The sequence below is a fragment of the Orycteropus afer genome, unplaced genomic scaffold (genome assembly GCF_000298275.1).
Source record: "Orycteropus afer afer isolate SDZICR_OR568_19922 unplaced genomic scaffold, OryAfe1.0 scaffold00048, whole genome shotgun sequence".
NCBI lineage: Eukaryota > Metazoa > Chordata > Mammalia > Tubulidentata > Orycteropodidae > Orycteropus > Orycteropus afer.
The window spans coordinates 13,540,086-13,557,911 of NW_006921635.1; the positions used below are offsets into that span (position 1 = coordinate 13,540,086).

Sequence of the window (17,826 nt, forward strand, 5' to 3'; positions counted from 1 at the left end):
TTGCATATGAGCAGTTGATGGTCTGTTCCACAATCAGCTCCTGGCCTGGTTTTGGCTAAAGATATTGAGCTTTTCCACCACCTTGCCACAGATGTAGTCAATCTGATTCCTGTGTGTTCCACTTGGTGAAGTCCACATGCAGAGCTGCTGTTTGTGTTGTTGAAAAAAGGTATTTGCAGTGAATAAGTCATTGGTCTTGCAGAATTCTACCATGCGAGTTCCAGCATTATTTCTGTCGCCAAGGCCAAATTTTCCAACTACTGGTGATTCTTCATTGTTTCCAACTTTTGCATTCCAGTCACCAGTGATAATTCAATCACAATAAAAAGTTATTTTTTTAAAAAATCACATTGACTAATCTGATGCAGACTGGTGGAATGACTCAGTGGCCCTAAGGCACCCTTCAAACCTGGAGCTGAGCCCATTCCCAGAGACCAGCTTTCAGGCAAACAACAGACAGATTTATAAAGTAAATAATAATAACACCTGTAAGGAATATGATCCTCAGAACAATCAACCATACAAGACCCACAGGGCAGCATTTGCCCAAAACCAAAGTTCAGGAGTCAGGAATGGGCAGGCAAGACGGCTGAGAGAAAACAGGGAACCCAAGGAGGAAGTGTGCAGAGTGTAATTATACTGAGGGGTTACAATTAATGTCACAAAGCAAAATGCATATAATTGTTGAATGGGAAATTAATTTTCTCTGTAAACTTTTACCCCAACCACAATAAAATAAATGTTCAAAAAAAAAAAAAAAAAAAGATCACAGCTTACAGAACCCCACGGGGTAGCCCTTCTCTGTTCTGTAAGGTTGTGATGAGTCAGAGTTGACAGCACACAACAGCCTAAACCCATAGTTTTCATTATAATTCGTTGTGTAGTTCGAAGCAGCGTCTCCCTCTGAAACCTCTTCCCGGCTACAATGTGAGCTCCTGAGATTCTTCTCTCCTTCCTTTCTTCCTCCTCCTTGTTCATTTTCCTTAGTGACAGTCTGAGATAGAGATTAAGTAAAGGAAAAACCTAGAAAAGAACACCCACTTAAAATAATCAGAAGTTTGCTGTGTGTAATTTCTTATTCAGCAGAGCAGAGGTTAATTCTCCGGCCCTTTAGCTTAATAAACTTCATTACTCACATGATAACCAAGCATTTATCCTCCCACCACTACGTGCAGCAGATTCACAGACCTTTATGAATTCCTGTGAAATGCAATTTAGTAATTCCCAGACTAATTGTGGTCTAATTAGACTGTTCACGCTGCCGCTCTCGGAGAATCTTCTAAGCTCCCCACTTGAATTAAGTGCCACTTCCCAGAAGCCTATGGGGCTTGCAGCCCAACCACCCTCCCGCCTGGACACAAAGCACCAAGGGCTCCAGCTAGAACAGCTGTAACAGCTGTCATTATATGACTTGATGATGGTAATAGCCATGATTGTTGCCACTTATTAAATACGTACAATGTGCTATATAAGTGCTTCTCATGAATCACTTCACGGACACCCTAGGATGGTGTTATGGGTCAAATTGTGTCCCCTTCCAAAATATGTGTTGGAATCCTAACCCCTGTACCTACAGGTGTAATTGTATTTGATAGTTTTCCTTATTATGTTACTGAGGCCATATCGGTGTAGGGTGGCTCCTAAAACTCATCACTTCTCAGTTATGAGAAGAGCAGACTGGACACAGAAGCCAGCACACAGTGGTGAAGGCAGACACTGTGTGAGGACCATCCATAAGCCAAGGAACCCAGGAGTGCCCAGGGCTCCTGACAAGAGAAATCCACATGGCCGAGACCCTGGTTTTAACTTTTAGCCTCCAGAACTGTGAGCAAAGAAATGCTGGTTCTTTAAAGCCACCTACTTGTGGCATTTCCATGACAACTGCTCACCTAGACAGATGTGTATTATTTTATCCCAATGTTATACATGAGAGAAGTGCATCCTAAAAAGATGACACTACTCGTCTAAGGTTACAGAAGTTGAGTGACAATGAAATGATTGGTTAAAACTAGAAAAGACTGATTCCAAAGCCAGTGTAATCTCCTAAAGCAACATTTCAGGATCAAACTACCTGTGTTTAAATTCCAGCTCCACCACTTACTAATTCAGTGACCAGAAGAGAACGTCACTGAGCCTCAGTATCAGTAAATGGGGATGATAAGAGTACCTACTTCATGGGGCAAAGAGCTCTGGTAGCATGGTGCCTAAGGCACTTGACTGCTAACCAGAAGGCTGGCGGTTCAAACCCACCAGCCACTCCTCGGAAGGAAGGTTGGGCAAACTACTTCTGTAGTGATACGGCCTCGGAAATCCAAGGAGGGGTCGCTATGAGTCGGGTCCAACTCGACGGTGCCTAACAACAACTTCGTGGGGGATGTTGTGAGGATTCAATGAAATAACGCACAGAAAATGCTCAGCTCAGTGCTGACCTAAAGGTAAACACTCGAGTTACTACAGTGCACCCCTCCCACTGCCCCACTGCTCTCCAACGTCCAACCCCTCCCCTGCTCTCCCAGCCCTTGTCCCTCATAGGCTCAGACTGTCCTGTTAGCTATCTCCCAGCTGCCCAAGGCTTCTTCTTGGCAGAGTGTCATGCTTCTTAGGTTATTTGCCTTTTTCCCCATTATCCAAACTTAACCTCTCCTAAAACCTTTCCCCAGTCCATAACCTGTGACCAGTGATTTGGCCAAGGGTTGTGGCATGTTAAATATGAGAATTGTAATAGTCTCGGACGAGGACAGAAACGGGATAGAGGCTTACCTCTCTCACACACAAAGAAGGACAATAGCCACCCAGGACTGGTATCGTGGCTTCGTGGCCATCCAGAACCCAGACAGACTCCTTCTATCATTTGCTATAATACCCTTAGTAGTTGTTTTCACATGCATTGTTTCTCATGGGCACAAATGGCTGCTGGGGCTCCAGCCACTGCAGCTAAGTCCCAGGCAGCGTGAAAGGAAGAAGGGCCACAGGAGCACATGCCACCCAGCTGTGTCAGTTCCCTTCTGAGAGTTTTCCAGAAGCTCCTTCCAACGGCTTCCACTTACACTTCACTGAGCTTTCCTGTATTCAAGGGAAGCTGGGAAATGCAGTTTTATGTGTTGTTTTGTATTTGTTAGCTAGGCATACTGATGCCCAAGGTAATGTGGTCTGTTACTAAGGAAGCAGGAGAAATGGATATTTGGTAGCCAACAGGCACTTTCTGTCACTGGGAGGGAGAAAGAGTGGTGGGGAAGGAAAACCAACAGTTGCTGACCACGTACCTCATACCAGGCCCTACCCTTAAGGGGCCCACGGTCTAAGAGGGAAGGCAGACAAATACGGGTGTCTCAGGGATCTGGTGCAGCTTATGACGGAAATACCACACGTGGGCGGCTTTAACAAACAACAATTTATGCTCTCACAGTTTAGGGGCTGGAAGTCCACATTCAGGGTGCCAGCTCGAGGGGAAGGCTTTATCTCTCTGTTGGCTCTGGGGGAAGGCCCTTGTCATCAGTCCTCCTCTGGGTCGGGTCTAGGAGGTTCCCAAGGCCGGGACCCTGGATCCAAAGGACATGCCCCACTCCTCCATCTTCTCTTGGTGTTATAGGACGACCTTCTGACCCCTGCTCACTTGTATAATCTCCTTTATGTCTCAGAAGAGATTAACTCCAAATACAGCCTGATCCTGTAGATTGTATCTTGCCTCATTACCATAACTGCCTCTAATCCTGCCTCATCAACATCATAAGCAAACAAACAAACAAAAACTCACTGCCATCCAGTGCGTTCCAACTCATAGCAGCTTCCACTGGGTTTCCAAGGCAGTAAACCTTCATGGAAGTAGATTGCTCCATCTTCCTTCCATGGAGGGGCTGGTGGGTTTGAACCACCAACCAACTGATTAGCAGGCAGATGCCTTAGGCCGTGCGTCACCTGAACTCCTTCATGAACATCACAGAGATGAGTATTTACAACATTTAAGATACCTACATCAGATCCCAAAATGAAGGAGAATTGCATAATCCTGAGAATCATGGCCCAAACAAAATGGCACGTATTTTGGGGGGACATAATTCGATCCTTAATAACAGTGAAATGCCATTCAGTGAGAGGACAGTGATGAGAAGTACCCAGGAAGAGAGAGCTGAGGCCTAACCTAGAGTTGGCAGGGAGGGGGCCTGAATGGACCAGAACTGACAGCTTCTCCTCCAGCCTTTAAGGACAAGAGCCTCGGAAGGAAGACTGGGCAATCTACTTCCGTAGTGATACTGCCTTGGCAACCCAAGGAGGGGTCGCTATGAGTCAGGGCTGACTCGATGGCACATAACAACAACAACAACAACAACAACAACCAAGTACACTAAGAGGAAGAAGAAAAAGCATGTGCAATTGTGAGTGACTGAGAGATGCTCTGGTAGCGTGGTGCCTAAGCCACTTGACTGCTAACCAGAAGGCTGGTGGTTCAAACCCACCAGCCACTCCTCGGAAGGAAGATGGGGCAATCTACTTCCGTAGTAATACTGCCTCGGAAACCCAAGGAGGGGTCGCTGTGGGTCGGATCTGACTCCATGGCAATGGTTGCGTTGCATTGCGAGAGATGCATAAGGAGTGACAGGGTGAGCAGTTACAAATAAAGTCCAGATGTTAGAGATCCTCATTGCCATGGGGTCCCTGGGTGGGGAAACATTATTCACGCACTTGGTTGTTAACTGAAATGTTGGGGGTTCTAGTCCACCCAGATGTGGCTTGGAAGAAAGGCCTGGTGACCTACTTTCAAAAAATCTGCCACTGAAAACCCCGTGGAACATAGTTTTACTCGGACACATAGGGAATTGCCATGGTTAGCAGTCAAATGCCTTTGGCACTAGTCCACTTGAAGGCAACTGGCTTTGTTTTCATGGGAAGGAGGAAGGAGTCAGGACTTTAACCCACGGAAATGGGAAGCCATTGAAGGACCGGGAGCATTACAAGTGGGATGATGAGAATTGTGTCTTAGGGAAAGTCCTGTGGCACCCATTGGGGAACAATTTGGGAAAGAGAAAAGCCTAGGTAACAGAATACTTAGAGTAACAGAGGCAGCACATGATGGTTTCTGGTAAGGATGGTAGCAACAGGAAGAGTCGGGTGCAACCTGGGCAGCAGAGCTGACAGTGCGTCGTGGTCAATTAACTGGATACGAAGGCGGTAACGGGGACACCAGTAATTGCTCCATTTCACAGGTGAAGCAAACTGGTTTTCGGTGGTACAGTGGTTAGGTCCTCAGCTGCTCACTGAAAGGCTGGTGGTTCAAACTCACCGGTGGCTCCATGGGAGAAAGATGAGGCAGTCTGCTTCTGGAAAGATTACAGCCTTGGAAACCCCATGGGGCAATTCTACTCTGTCATAGGGTCGCTGTGAGTCAGAATCAGATGGCAGTGAGCTTGGTGTTTGTCTGTTTGTTCTTGTTTTGGGGTTTAGACTGACTTCTAAACAACACTTTTATTATTGGCCAGAGAAGCTTGGGCCTTCCCGCAGCTCGCACAGCAGTCTGCTGGGTATGTGCGCCCTGCTGCTCAGCCCTCAGAAATGTTCTGTGCATTTGGCACAGGAGCCAGAGAGAATACAACTGCAGCAGCCAAAGGGACTTCTCTATTGAGAGGCAAGTTTTCTGTGCGTGAGAGCAGTCCCGGGAGCATCTTTCTTGCATCTGATTTAGGAACCAAACATTAATGGTCCTTGACTTTAGGTGGAGTCATCCAGGAAGGGGAGAAATCTATGTGAAACTTTTGATCTGAGAGGTGAAAAGCCTGACTCGGCACATCTCCCATTGTTGGGTATTACAATGAGCGAATGACCCATGGATGGTAAAGAGATGTACCGAAGTGATTTAGCAAAGAATGTGGTTGCAATAAGCACTAAGAATGTGTTTGCAATCAATTTGCTGTACACACAATATGCTACCAGCGCAATCTTTTGTGTGTGCAGTTGACCTTCATCTCTTGCAATCTTGTCCTATAAAGAAGAGTGAAATCCTCCATTGCAAATCATTAGCACTCAGGAAATGGCTTTAATTTGCATGCTGACAAAGATATTAACTTGGGGGGGGGGGAATAATACAACACGTCCTTTTGTCTGAAAGGCAGTTCAAAATCTGTGTTGTGACTACAGTTGACTGAAGTTCAATTACTGTAATAAATGTATTCCAAATTTCATCTCAATTGCATTTGCATTTTAATGAATGATTCTCACCTTCTTGTCAATTTGGCAGCCAGGCTAGATTTATTAAGTTATTGTATAAACAGGGCATTCTAACGCGGGGATTTAAATGCAAAATATTTGCTTGGTGCGTTTGAACTGGGGCTGCGTCATTAATTTGCCTGTACTGGGTTGCGGGAAAATTTGAGAATTTAAGGATGGCATTTTCAGATCCCTTCGTTCTATCATGTTTGCCCTCTCCTCCTCTGGAATCAATATGTCTGGGTGGGCTGACAAAGCAAGGGGGGCCAGCCAGATAAAGGGGGCTCTCCAAGCCCCCAGCTTCAACAAACTGGGAATAAACTAACTTATCTGCTATTCTTTGGAAACAGTAAAATTTGTTAAGTGAAAACTTCCCAGGTAGGCAATTGCTTTCTGCGAGAGCAGGACATCCCCGCAATCCGATTCCAGGAGCATTTGTTTATCTTGATGTCTTTCTGCCATTCTTGTCAAAGCACTGCTGCTTCTATAGTCCCATAGTTCTTGCAGGTAGAGATGGAAAATGCGAGTGAAAACCAGCTGGAGGTAGGGCCGAACATCGTTAAAAGTTGTTTTTGTTTTGTTTTGTTTCTTAAGTACATCCGGGGTGTTGGCTCTTAACATAGTGATTCAGTGATTTGTGTGGTTAATCCATTGCCCCTCCTTTCAGAAAGTGAGAATGTGGGTTCCCTTCTCAACTCTGCAGAGCTCTGCATCCAGTCCCATGCAAGGCGCATGGCAAAGAGAGCTGGGGCTGTCTGCTTCAGGTGCTGTTCAGCCCTCGTTTCTTTTAGGACCGTTGGGTTGGAGGGTGATTCAGGCCATGGGAGAATGGCTGCCAGCAGAGTGCCCTCAAAGGCGGGGGAAGTCCATTACAGATATCTGTGGAGAACTTCTGAGATGAACTCATTGCTAGCATGTGTCCAAGTCTTATTTAAAACATGCAATAAGGGACCACCAGGACAGTGCCAGTCAAGAGGACTCCGACTCATGGTATCCAGCAGAGAACCATGTTCCACAGGGCTGTCAACAGCTGCCTTTTCAGAAGCAGATGGCCAGGACTTTCTTCTGAAGTGTCTCTGGGTAGACTCAACCACCAACTTTTCAGTTACCAGGGAAGCACATTAATCATTCGTACGAGGCTTCTAGGGAGCTCTGGTAGCATAGTACCTAAGGCACTTGACTGCTAATCAGAAGGTTGGCGGTTCAAACCCACCAGCCAGTCCTCGGAAGGAAGGGTGGGCAATCTACTTCCGTAGTGATACTGCCTCGGAAACCCGAGGAGGGGTCGCTATGAGTTGGGTCCAACTTGATGGCGCATAACAACAGCAGCAAGGCTTCCAACAGGAGACTTTCTTTTAGACAGAGATTTTTGTTTTGTTTTGTTTTTTCAACTCAGAAAAAAAGGTAGCTAGATCAGGTACATCTCAACTTCAATGTGCACACGAATTACCTGGGAATCCTGTTAAAATCCAGATTGTGACTCAGGAGGTGTGAGGTGAGGCCCAAGATTCTGCATTTCTAACAGCTCCCAGGTGATACGAATGCTGTTGGTATAGAAACTGCACTGTGCATACCAAGGAGCTTGACAGTACCTCTCAGACCCAAAAACCAAACCCACTGCCTCTGAGTGGATTCCAATTCATAGCAACCCTACAGGATAGAGAACTTCCCCATAGGGTTTCTAAGGCTTTCATCGTTCTCCTGCAGAGAAACTGGGGTTTTGAACTGCTAACCTTTTGGTAAATAGCCAAATGCTTTTACCACTACACTACCAGAGCTCCTTTAACATCTCTCAAGCTAGTTAAAAGTTAAAAGTCTTGTTATGAGTCTAATGGAGCCATGTAGGTAAATCAAACACCCCAGAAATGACTCAATCTCATCAGCAAATATCAGAGTATGGCTCAAATAGTTTATCAGGAATGCCAGATACTTCTCAGAACTGAAAAAAAAAAAAAAAAAAAAAAAAAGCCCAACCATTGCAGTAAAGTAGATTCCAACTCACAGTAACATCTTGTGTTTTACACAAGAGAACTCTTCCATTAGGTTTTCTTGACTTTAATGTTCATGGAGGCAGAGTCCCAGGCTTTTCTTCCACAGCCACCTGGGTGACCTTGAGACACGAACCTTTTTAGGCTAACAGTTAAGTGCAAATTATTTGCTCCATCCCAGGGACCTTGATACTTTTCAGAAGGGGCTGTTAACCTCAATATGCTCTGAGCTTCCTTCCAGATCAGCTTTTCTCAGGTCTTTAATTTCCTATTTTGTAAAATCCAGCATGCACATTTCTTTTTTCACGTTTTAACATCTCTGAAATTGGGACGCATCGTACTATCATGTCTGAATTCAATTGGTATGTGTTTTTCTTTCTTTGTGGTTCATAAAATAATGGTGCATCTTACAATCGATCATCTATTAGCTATTTTCACCATGATGCTGTGTTACAAGCCACCCCAAAACTCAGCGGCTCTCAATAAGTATTTCTTGCTCATGGGCCTGTTGGTTGGTTGGGGTTTAGCTGACCGAGGCTGGGATTCAGTGGTTGTTGTTGTTGTTGTTATGTGCCGTCGAGTCAGCCCTGACTTATAGCGACACCTCCTTGGGTTTCCGAGGCAGTATCACTACGGAAGTAGGATTGCCCACCCTTCCTTCCAAGGAGTGGCTGATGGGTTTGAACTGCCAGCCATCTGGTGAGCAGTCAAGTGCCTTAGCCACTATGCTACCAGAGCTCCCAGGGATTCAGTGGTAGAATTCTTATCTACCCGTGGGAGACCAGGGTTTGATTTCTGTCCGGTACACCTCACCTGCTACCAAAACCTGGCTGCCCGTGAAGGTTGGCAGGTTGCTATGATGCATAACAGCTTTCAGCACAGTTTCTAAGATGGACTAGGAAGAAAGGCTGGCAATCTACTTTGAAAATGTAGCCAACGAAAATCCTCCAGATCATAACACAATATTGTCTGACATAGTGCTGGAAGATGAGGCTCCAGGTTGGAAGGCTCTCAGAATGCACAGTGGCTTCGACAGTGATCTTGATCATACCAACTGTCATGAAGAGGCCACCGGACCAGGCAGCACTTCATTCCATTGTGCACGGGGTCACCATGAGTTAGGAGCCTGACTTATGGCACCAACAACAAGGGAGAGAGAAAGATCCAACCCAGAGGCTGTTCCCCCCCGCCAACACCTTAACCACCATGCATACTGCCCCCCTCAAGTCCAAAGGTGTTGGGCATGAAAAACCCGAGTTTCTTTACTGCTGTCCCGTTCGTCTGTCTCAGCTAAGCCCTGCTGAGCTTGTTCCTGCTGCCACAGTGAGCATTCTGCATTTGCCAGCCCACACACACTCCCGTACAGAGAACATATGTCCCTTAACATCAAAAAGCCACCCCCTCTCATGCAGTAGTTCCGAAGAAGTTGTATTGGGTAGAGGAAACTTTCCGTTTTATAATCTGCCTCTTCCTCCGCTTGCCTGATGCAGTTAATTATCTCACTCCCCATCGTTCCTCTTGCGATGTTAGATGTTAGCCAGGGGAGTTTTACAACGTGGAAAGCAGTGAGCAGGAGGCCCCGGGTGAGTGGATTTAAAGGCGAAAGCTGCTCTTCCCTGCTAAAAGCTCCCTTCACACAAATAGCCTGGTAATCAGCAATAACGATGGAGACAATGTAGGGAACCTACCAGGGAATTAAATGGGAATTTGCTAAAATATTAGGCATTTTCAAATGGGCCTCCTCAGTATCGGGGGAACACTTCTGAGCTAGCTGACTCATTATCTCATAGCCTGAAGTGCCCAGAATAGACTGGTGTGTCCGACAGGAGGACCCAGACCCTCCCCTCAATTCCTTTCTTCTCTCAACTGGCTAGTTCCAGGAGGCCTAGCAGCTGGGAGTCTGGGTAGCTTGGTTAAAGATGGGCTGCAATTCACCACAAAAACTTGCTTGCCAGAGTCCTCAAACTGGCCAACACTGACTCCACAGCCCTTTCTGTGGAGTTAACCGTTAGGACTGGCAATCATCACTCTACTTGCATCTAGAGGTTTGCGCCAACCTTGGCTATTCATTATATCTTCCCAATACAGGTGCTTGAAGGAAATTTCTTCCTAGTTTCAGTACCAGAAGCTGATAGAAACCTCCTGAACAGTTTTTAAAACTTATGGCCATTAGAAATCATGTAAGGTATTGTATTTTGCTCTTTGCATTGGTCACGAGGATGCTCAGGGCCAAATTTGCATACCAGATCTTTGGGACATGAGTTGTGATAATTGTCGTACCTGAATTTTACTCTTGTTTTTCCTATACTTTGCTTTTGTCACTTTTTTTTTTTCCCTGCCTCTAATCCTTATTGGAATAGTACATAAGTAAGTCAAATAAATTACTATTCTTTTAACCTGCTGGTGTGGAGTCAATTCTGATTCACAGCAACACAAAAGGACAGAGTAAACTGCCCACACAGAGTTTCTAAGACTACAATCTTTATGGAAGAAGATAGCCACATCTTTCTTCCACAGAGCAGCTGATGGGTTCAAACCACCAACTTTTCAGTTAGCAGCCAAGTGCTTAAGCGCTGTACCACCAAGACTCCCTCTCCCAACTACTACAATAACAATAATAATATGCAGTGGTGAAGACTGTGAATTCTTTGAGAACATGTTCACCTTTGTAGTGCCAGTACCTTGAACAGGATCTGTCACACAGTAAGTACCCAGCCCAGGGCCTGGTATGTAGTAGATGTTCAATTAATAGTCCAGCCCTTTCTATTAACTATGGCATGAACCATAAGCCTGCACTTACCTAAAAATTAATTTAATAAGGATGTTGTTAGCCACCACCATCAAAGAAGATAAAAAAAGCCTTGGGCTGCTCCATGAGCGTACATGTAGACATTTGATTGCCTGTTACTGGGTTTAGTGGGTTGCAGGTTCCACAGGGAAGACAGGCGCTTGTCTAGTTACACACTGAAATGAGAGCCTCAATTACACCAAGGGGCTGGGTCTAGAATCCCTCCCACTGCCCTGCAGAGCCATTACACATGGTGGGCCTCATGGGGCCTATCCTACTCGCTATCCCTACCAGCTGTGGTATGTCTTACAGGCCTTAACAGGTCTTATCAACAGCCTTCCGTGCCCAGAGAGAATCTGGATGGCAGCAAGGAGGTTTCACAGCTAATTGGGACACCTGCCAGTCAGTGACAAGCCACCTAAGTTAGCCAGGGAGCCAGGTGCCCCTGGAATCTTCTAAGGCAATGGAAGGGACTTGCAGGGCCAGCTGGTGGGACTTTGCAATGGAAAGCCAAAGAGTCACATTGAGAAACACCCTGACAATCCACAAACCAGCACAACCACCACTGGTCTCTTCAGCAAACCCACTGCCTGGGTTCAGACCCCAGCTTTGCTACTTTCCAGCTTTGTGACCTCACCTTCCAGGGCCTCAACATCCTCATCTGTAAGTGGAAATGATAAGTACAGAACCAACAACAATCACCTCACAGGCATGCGAAAGCTGGGCAATGAAGGAAGACTCAAGAATCGATGCCTTTGAGTTATGGTGTTGGTGAACAATGTTGAATATACCATGAACTGCCAAAAGAATAAACAAATCTGTCATGGAGCCAGTACGGCCAGAACAGTCCTTAGAACAAGGAGTTCATCTCACAGACTTTGATCGTGGTACGAGGAGGGAGCAGTTCCTGAAGGACACCATGCTTGGTGGAGTAGAGGGTCAACAAAGAACACAACTACCCTCAATGGAATGGACGGACACATGGCTGCAACAATGGTCTCCAACACGGTACAATGGTGAGGATGATGCAGGACCAGGCAGTGTTTCATTCTGTTGTGTGTAATAAGGTCACTATGAGTCAGAACTGGCAACAACAGAGCATCATTGTGAAGATAAATAAGTGAACACATGTACCCAGAAGCAGGAGGGTTAGGGGGCATCAGAAATATCGGCGAGCAGCACGGAGGTCTACCCTGGATGAGAAACCACGATACCATCTAGTTCACTGAAAAGGTCTGTTGATGGTCTGCTCACCTTGAGCACAGCTGGAAGCTCTGGAGAAGGCTCCCTGAAGTCTGGATGGCAGAGGGTCCTGCACATGAGGATGGTAGTCTGGGCTACTAGGCATGAGCTTCTTAATGAAAACGCTAAAAGCCATTGCTCCTGCAGTAGCACCTGAGAGTAAAGTAATCAGGAAGCGGGGGCCCAGGCCAGTGGCGTCACCTGGTACTTCACTGCTTTTCCAGGCTGGGACACAACAGTGCTCTGTCCTTCCTGTCTTCCCTCCTCCTCTTTCCTCACCTCCTTCCCTCTCCCGTCCCCTTCCTTTCTCTCTTCCCTCCCTCTCCTCTCTTTCCCTTCCTCCCTCCCTTGTTATGGAGTCAACTCTATCCTCACAACATGTGTGTTGGAATCCAAACCCCCACATCCACGGATGCAATGCAGCATAATCACATTCCATGATGTAATCAAATGTTATGCTGACAAGACGTGGAAAAAAGGTGCCTCATAAAATGGAGCAACCAAAATATATGTGATCAAAATTGCAGGAGAAGCTTGTACAAAATGAATTCGCCTGGGATGGAATGGGACGTTTTGTGGTTTTAGTAGTTTTGTAATAAACAGTTTTTAATCAAAACGGAATCAGGCATTTGGAGATTCCTGAAGCCGTCCTAGAAGGCACAGCCCTTGCCAGCCCCCCACCCGGGCTTGCTTAAATCCAGAATCCAAAGCCCTGTACCATCTGCTCCCTGCCCTCTCCTCCAGCTCTAGCTCTGGCCGCTCTCCCACACCTCTTTTTCACTCCAGATTTTTAAAGATACCTGTTGCTCTCTAGACGGGCCATCTTTAGATTCACCTGCTTGCATGTACTCCTGCTGTTCTGTCCACTGGTATGCCACTTCCCCCTTGTCCTACTGGTAAATTTGGTTTAGTTCAAATATCACCTCTTCCAGAAAGTCTCCCTAGATTTCTCTGAGTTCCTGTAGCCATTGGCACATTGTGCTGAGAGTGTACTTTTATGCTTTTTCCACTGGAATGTGAACTCTCTGAAGGCACATGCCTTTTCTTACGCCTCTGTGTAGCCCAGCACCCTGCACTGACATCTGGAATAGCAGGTTCTCAGTAAATGTTGCAAAATAAATAAATGAATGAATGAATGAATGAATGAAAGTCACCAGTTGGTTGCCACCTGTACAGAACAATTTGAAAAATGCTGGGAAAGGCCCACCTCATACCTCCCAGCATTCTCCCAATGGACATTTACAAGAGTCGTCTGCTGGAATGAAAATGCCCTTAGTAACACCTTCGCATTGCTGAGCCCATCACCAGGGAGGGACTAATCATATTACAGTCTGGACACGACAGCTGGCTGAGAATATTCCAATCCAAAATTGAGCCCCAGAGTGTGTTCAGGAGAGGGGAAGACGCAACTCTGAAAGTGGGAAAGGAGATACTGTTCCTCTAAGAAAATGCCCACCAGGCTGTATTAGGCACCCTGATACCAAGCCCAGAGGCCTCTCTGCCCCATCAATCTGTGTTGTCAGTGAGGATTCATGTCTCTTTCTTCCTCACTAGACTGTGAACTCTGAGAGACCCAGTGTCTTGTTCATCACTGTATCCACAACAGTCAACACAATGGCGAGCACACAGGGGCTGCTCATTAGGAATCTGAACACATGAAACTGAATTCCATAACCCACATGCACATCTGCGAGAGGTGGAAGTGGTTCAATACAGTGCCTGACAGCATCTCAGATAGCCAGATGGGTGGATGGGTGGACAGAGAAAGACATGTACACACCTCTGGCCTCCCTCTTTCCCCATCATAGTGCTGCCAAATGCAACACCAAGATGAAGATTAGCAAAGGGGAGAGAGGTGTGTAGACCATCGAGGCACAGGATGTCATCAAACCAGAATCAAGACATCTGATTAGGACACAGTGGTTGAGTTGGCAAGAAAAAGACAATCAGGATAATAACAAAGTGCCAACCTATGAGACTTGGCAAGCAACCACCTACACACTATTGCTTAGTCATCTGAGCTGTGCTTACAAATGTTAGCATTCAGGCAAATTGAAGAGAAGGCAGCCTTGGCCAGGAACCTGGGCTTCACAGTACCTGTTCCTCCATCATACATTATGGATGAGCTCCTCTTCAATGTCAGGCACCTTGCTGATGCCCTTACTTGCATTAAGTGAATCATTATTTGTTAGGACCCAGCAGAGGTATGCCTATTTGACACAAAGCAGGCACTCAATCAATAATTAGTGAATGGAGGAGTCATCGAGACCTATGGTTGTTGTTGTTGATATGTGCCGTCAAGTTGGCCCGACTCATAGCGACCATCAAGACCTGTTGCTGTGTGCCCTGGAGTCGGACCCGACTCATGGTGACCCCTCCTTGGGTTCCCGAGGCAGTATCACTACAGAAGTGGATTGCCCAACCTTCCTTCCGAGGAGTGGCTGGTGGGTTTGAACCTCCAGCCTTCTGGTTAGCAGTCAAGTGCTTTAGGCACTATGCTGACTTGTCCAAGGTCATTGATAAGAGCTTGGTCCAGAACTCAAGGACAGGCCAGACTATTCCAGAATTGTAAAGCTGGGAGGGATCTCCCCCTGCATGCATGAGGGTGCCCCTTAGAGGTTATAGTTCCATGTCACTAGGACTCAGTCTTAATAGTCAACTGTCCCTTTTAAAAATTCTTCCTCCATCTCTCTGCCTAGGTTCTTGATTCAGGCAGTGAAAGCAGGCCGTGGGTACTTTGCCATACTGAAGGAGGAGAGCGCGATGAAAAAGAGGCAGCAGCAACTACAGAAACTGCAAGAGGAAGAAAGGAATAAATTCCAGCCAGCCAAAAAGATCTCAGAAATCCATTTTGGCGACACTGGTTTGATGTAAGTGGATGTGGTGGCTCTGGCATTAACGGGGTCTTGGGAAAGGCCACTGGGAGTGAACACTGCCTGGTGGGTTGAATAGTACTTTGACTACACACATTCGTCCTCACGTTTCACAGAGTAAGCACTACACAAGACTTCTTGCGGGTCCCAAATGAGGCTCCTTCCCTGCCCTTCCTTGACTTGTCCTTACCTCTTGACTCTTCTTGTGCTGTTCCTTGGGTCTGAAACACCCTTCCCCACATCCTCTACCAACTAAAGTTCTACTTAGCATTCAAAGCCCAGGACAAATGCTGTCCTCTCCGGAGACTTCCCAGATTTCAGCCCAACCACTTCCAGCACCCACTTGGGCTCTGGGTTCTGAAAACGTGTGTTTGTGTGCTACGCCACTTCTTCTACCTCGGCATCCCTGCTCTAGATCTTCAGCTGCATCTCCAGGTCCAAGCTCAACGTCCACAAAGTGGGTGCACAAAAAACCCTGTATGTTTGTTAGTTAAATAAAGCAGCCTCATCTCTTTGTAGAGGACTTTTCTCTAATTAGGGCAGGACCATCAATAGACCAGTCCATCACGAAACGTCCATTAATAATAATAACAATAACAATAATGACAATGAGTGTTTTCTCTGTGTTTCATGCCCATCTTTCCATCTAAACTCAAAACACACCTAAGAGATGTTGTTGTTGTTGTTGTTGTTGTTATGTGCCGTCGAGTCGGTCCTGCCTCATAGTGACCCCTCCTTGGGTTTCCGAGGCAGTATCACTACGGAAGTAGATTGCCCAACCTTCCTTCTGAGGAGTGGCTGGTGGGTTTGAACTGCCAGCCTTCTGGTTAGCAGTTAAATACCTTAGGCACTACACTCCCAGAGCGCCTCACCTAAGAGATAGGTACTATTATTACCCATTTTAGAGATGTAGGAATGAGGCTTAGACATGTTAACTAATTTCTCCCAAGGCCTTAAATTAGAAAACTTTACTGAGTCTCAAGCTCCCTTTTGTTTGACACCCAAAACCACAGATGGCACCATTCTGCATGGACAAAATCCTTGGGTACTTAGCTATTGCAGACTGGATGAGGCACAGCTTAGGAATGGGAAAGAGATGCGGAAACAAGCAGAGAAGTAATACATGGTAGAAACACCCTGCAGCTGTACCACTGGCCTGGGAGAGCAGCACTTGAACCCTGGCTACACAGTAGAATGAGCTGGGGAACTTGTTTTAGAATACCGACACCCAGGCTGTCCCCACATCAATGTCATCAGCCACTCTCGGAGTGTTACCTGGACATGATATTTTTTAAAGTTTCCCTAGCTCTGGTAGCATAGTGCCTAAGGCACTTGACTGTTAACCAGAAGGCTGGTGGTTCAAACCCACCAGCCACTCCTCGGAAGGAAGATGGGGCAATCTACTTCCGTAGTGATACTGCCTCGGAAACCCAAGGAGGGGTCACTATGAGTCGGGGCCGACTCGACGGCACATAACAACAACAACAAGTGATTCCAATGTGAAGCCCACATTGAAAGCCACTGTGTAAGGGCTACTTTAAAATATATATAACCTCACTGCCACCAAGCTGATTCTGACTCTTAGGAACCTCCATGAGGTTTCTGAGGTGGTAAATCTTTACAGAAGTAGGCTGCCCCATCTTCCTTCTGGGGTGCAGCTGGTGGGTTTGAACCCAACCTTCTGGTTAGCAGTCAAATGCCTTAGGCACTGTGCCACCAGATCTTCTTAGGGTTACCTTTAGGAACCCAAACTGCCGGACTATTTGCTAGAGGAAATGGAAGCTGTAGCAGACATCCCCTTTCATCTGCACCTTTCTCAAACTTCGTTCTTCAGAAGGTCAATTTAAAGAAACAGTAACATGTGTGCCTTAAAAACAAGGATCCTGCAGTCACTGTGGAAAAGGACTCGGTGGTTCCTCAAAAAGTTCAACACAGAATTGTAAAACGATCCGGTAATTCACTCCTGGGTGCATTCTCCAAACACTTGACAGCAGGAACTCCGACAGAGACTTGCAGCTCTATTCACAGCAGCCGAAAGATGGAAACGGCCCAAGTGTCATCGGCAGATGAATGGATAAATAAACGGGGCTATATGCGTGAAATGGATTATTATTCAGCCATAAAGAGAAAGCGGAAGAAAGATGAGGCAGTCTGTACCCATAGACATCTACAGCCTTGGAAACCCTGTGGGGCAGTTCTGCTTTGTCTGGTAGGGTCACTAGGAGTCAGAATTGACTTGATGGCAGTGGGTTTTTTACATAAAGAGAAATGCAGCTCTGATACACTGATACATGGATGAACCCTGACATTACGCTGAGTGAAAAACACACAATACATAGGAGAGACCCAGAAGAACCCCACATACTGGAAACACCCTGAATAAGCAAATGCATACAGACTAAACCAGACTTGTTTACCGGGGGCTGGAGATAGGGGAAAACATGCAGTTACTGCTTCAGGAGGCAATATGATGGACCACTACCCATAGTCCTGTACCTCCCACCACAAGACTGGGTGGGACCACACAAATGAAGTGCTCGTGGCCCACCAAAGGGATTGGGCAGCTTGCTGATAATACAAATAAGGCCACGGTATCCTGGTCATGACAAATTATGGATAACATTGAGAAGAATGGGAATCCCCGAGCACTTGATTGTACTCATGAGGAATCTGTACCTTGACCAGGAGGCTGTCGTTCGAACAGAACAAGGGGACACTACATGGTTTAAAATCAAGA

General features: G+C 46.3%; 1 protein-coding gene across 1 annotated transcript in view; it reads left to right on the forward strand.

The window, feature by feature from the left end:
* CCDC60 (coiled-coil domain containing 60) overlaps window positions 1-17,826 on the forward strand; it is a 231,516-nt gene that overhangs the window by 141,780 nt on the left and 71,910 nt on the right. The window contains exon 3 of the mRNA XM_007938286.1: window positions 14,916-15,086. Within this exon, the coding sequence (XP_007936477.1) occupies window positions 14,916-15,086 (171 nt within the window). The remainder of the gene's footprint in view (window positions 1-14,915; window positions 15,087-17,826) is intronic.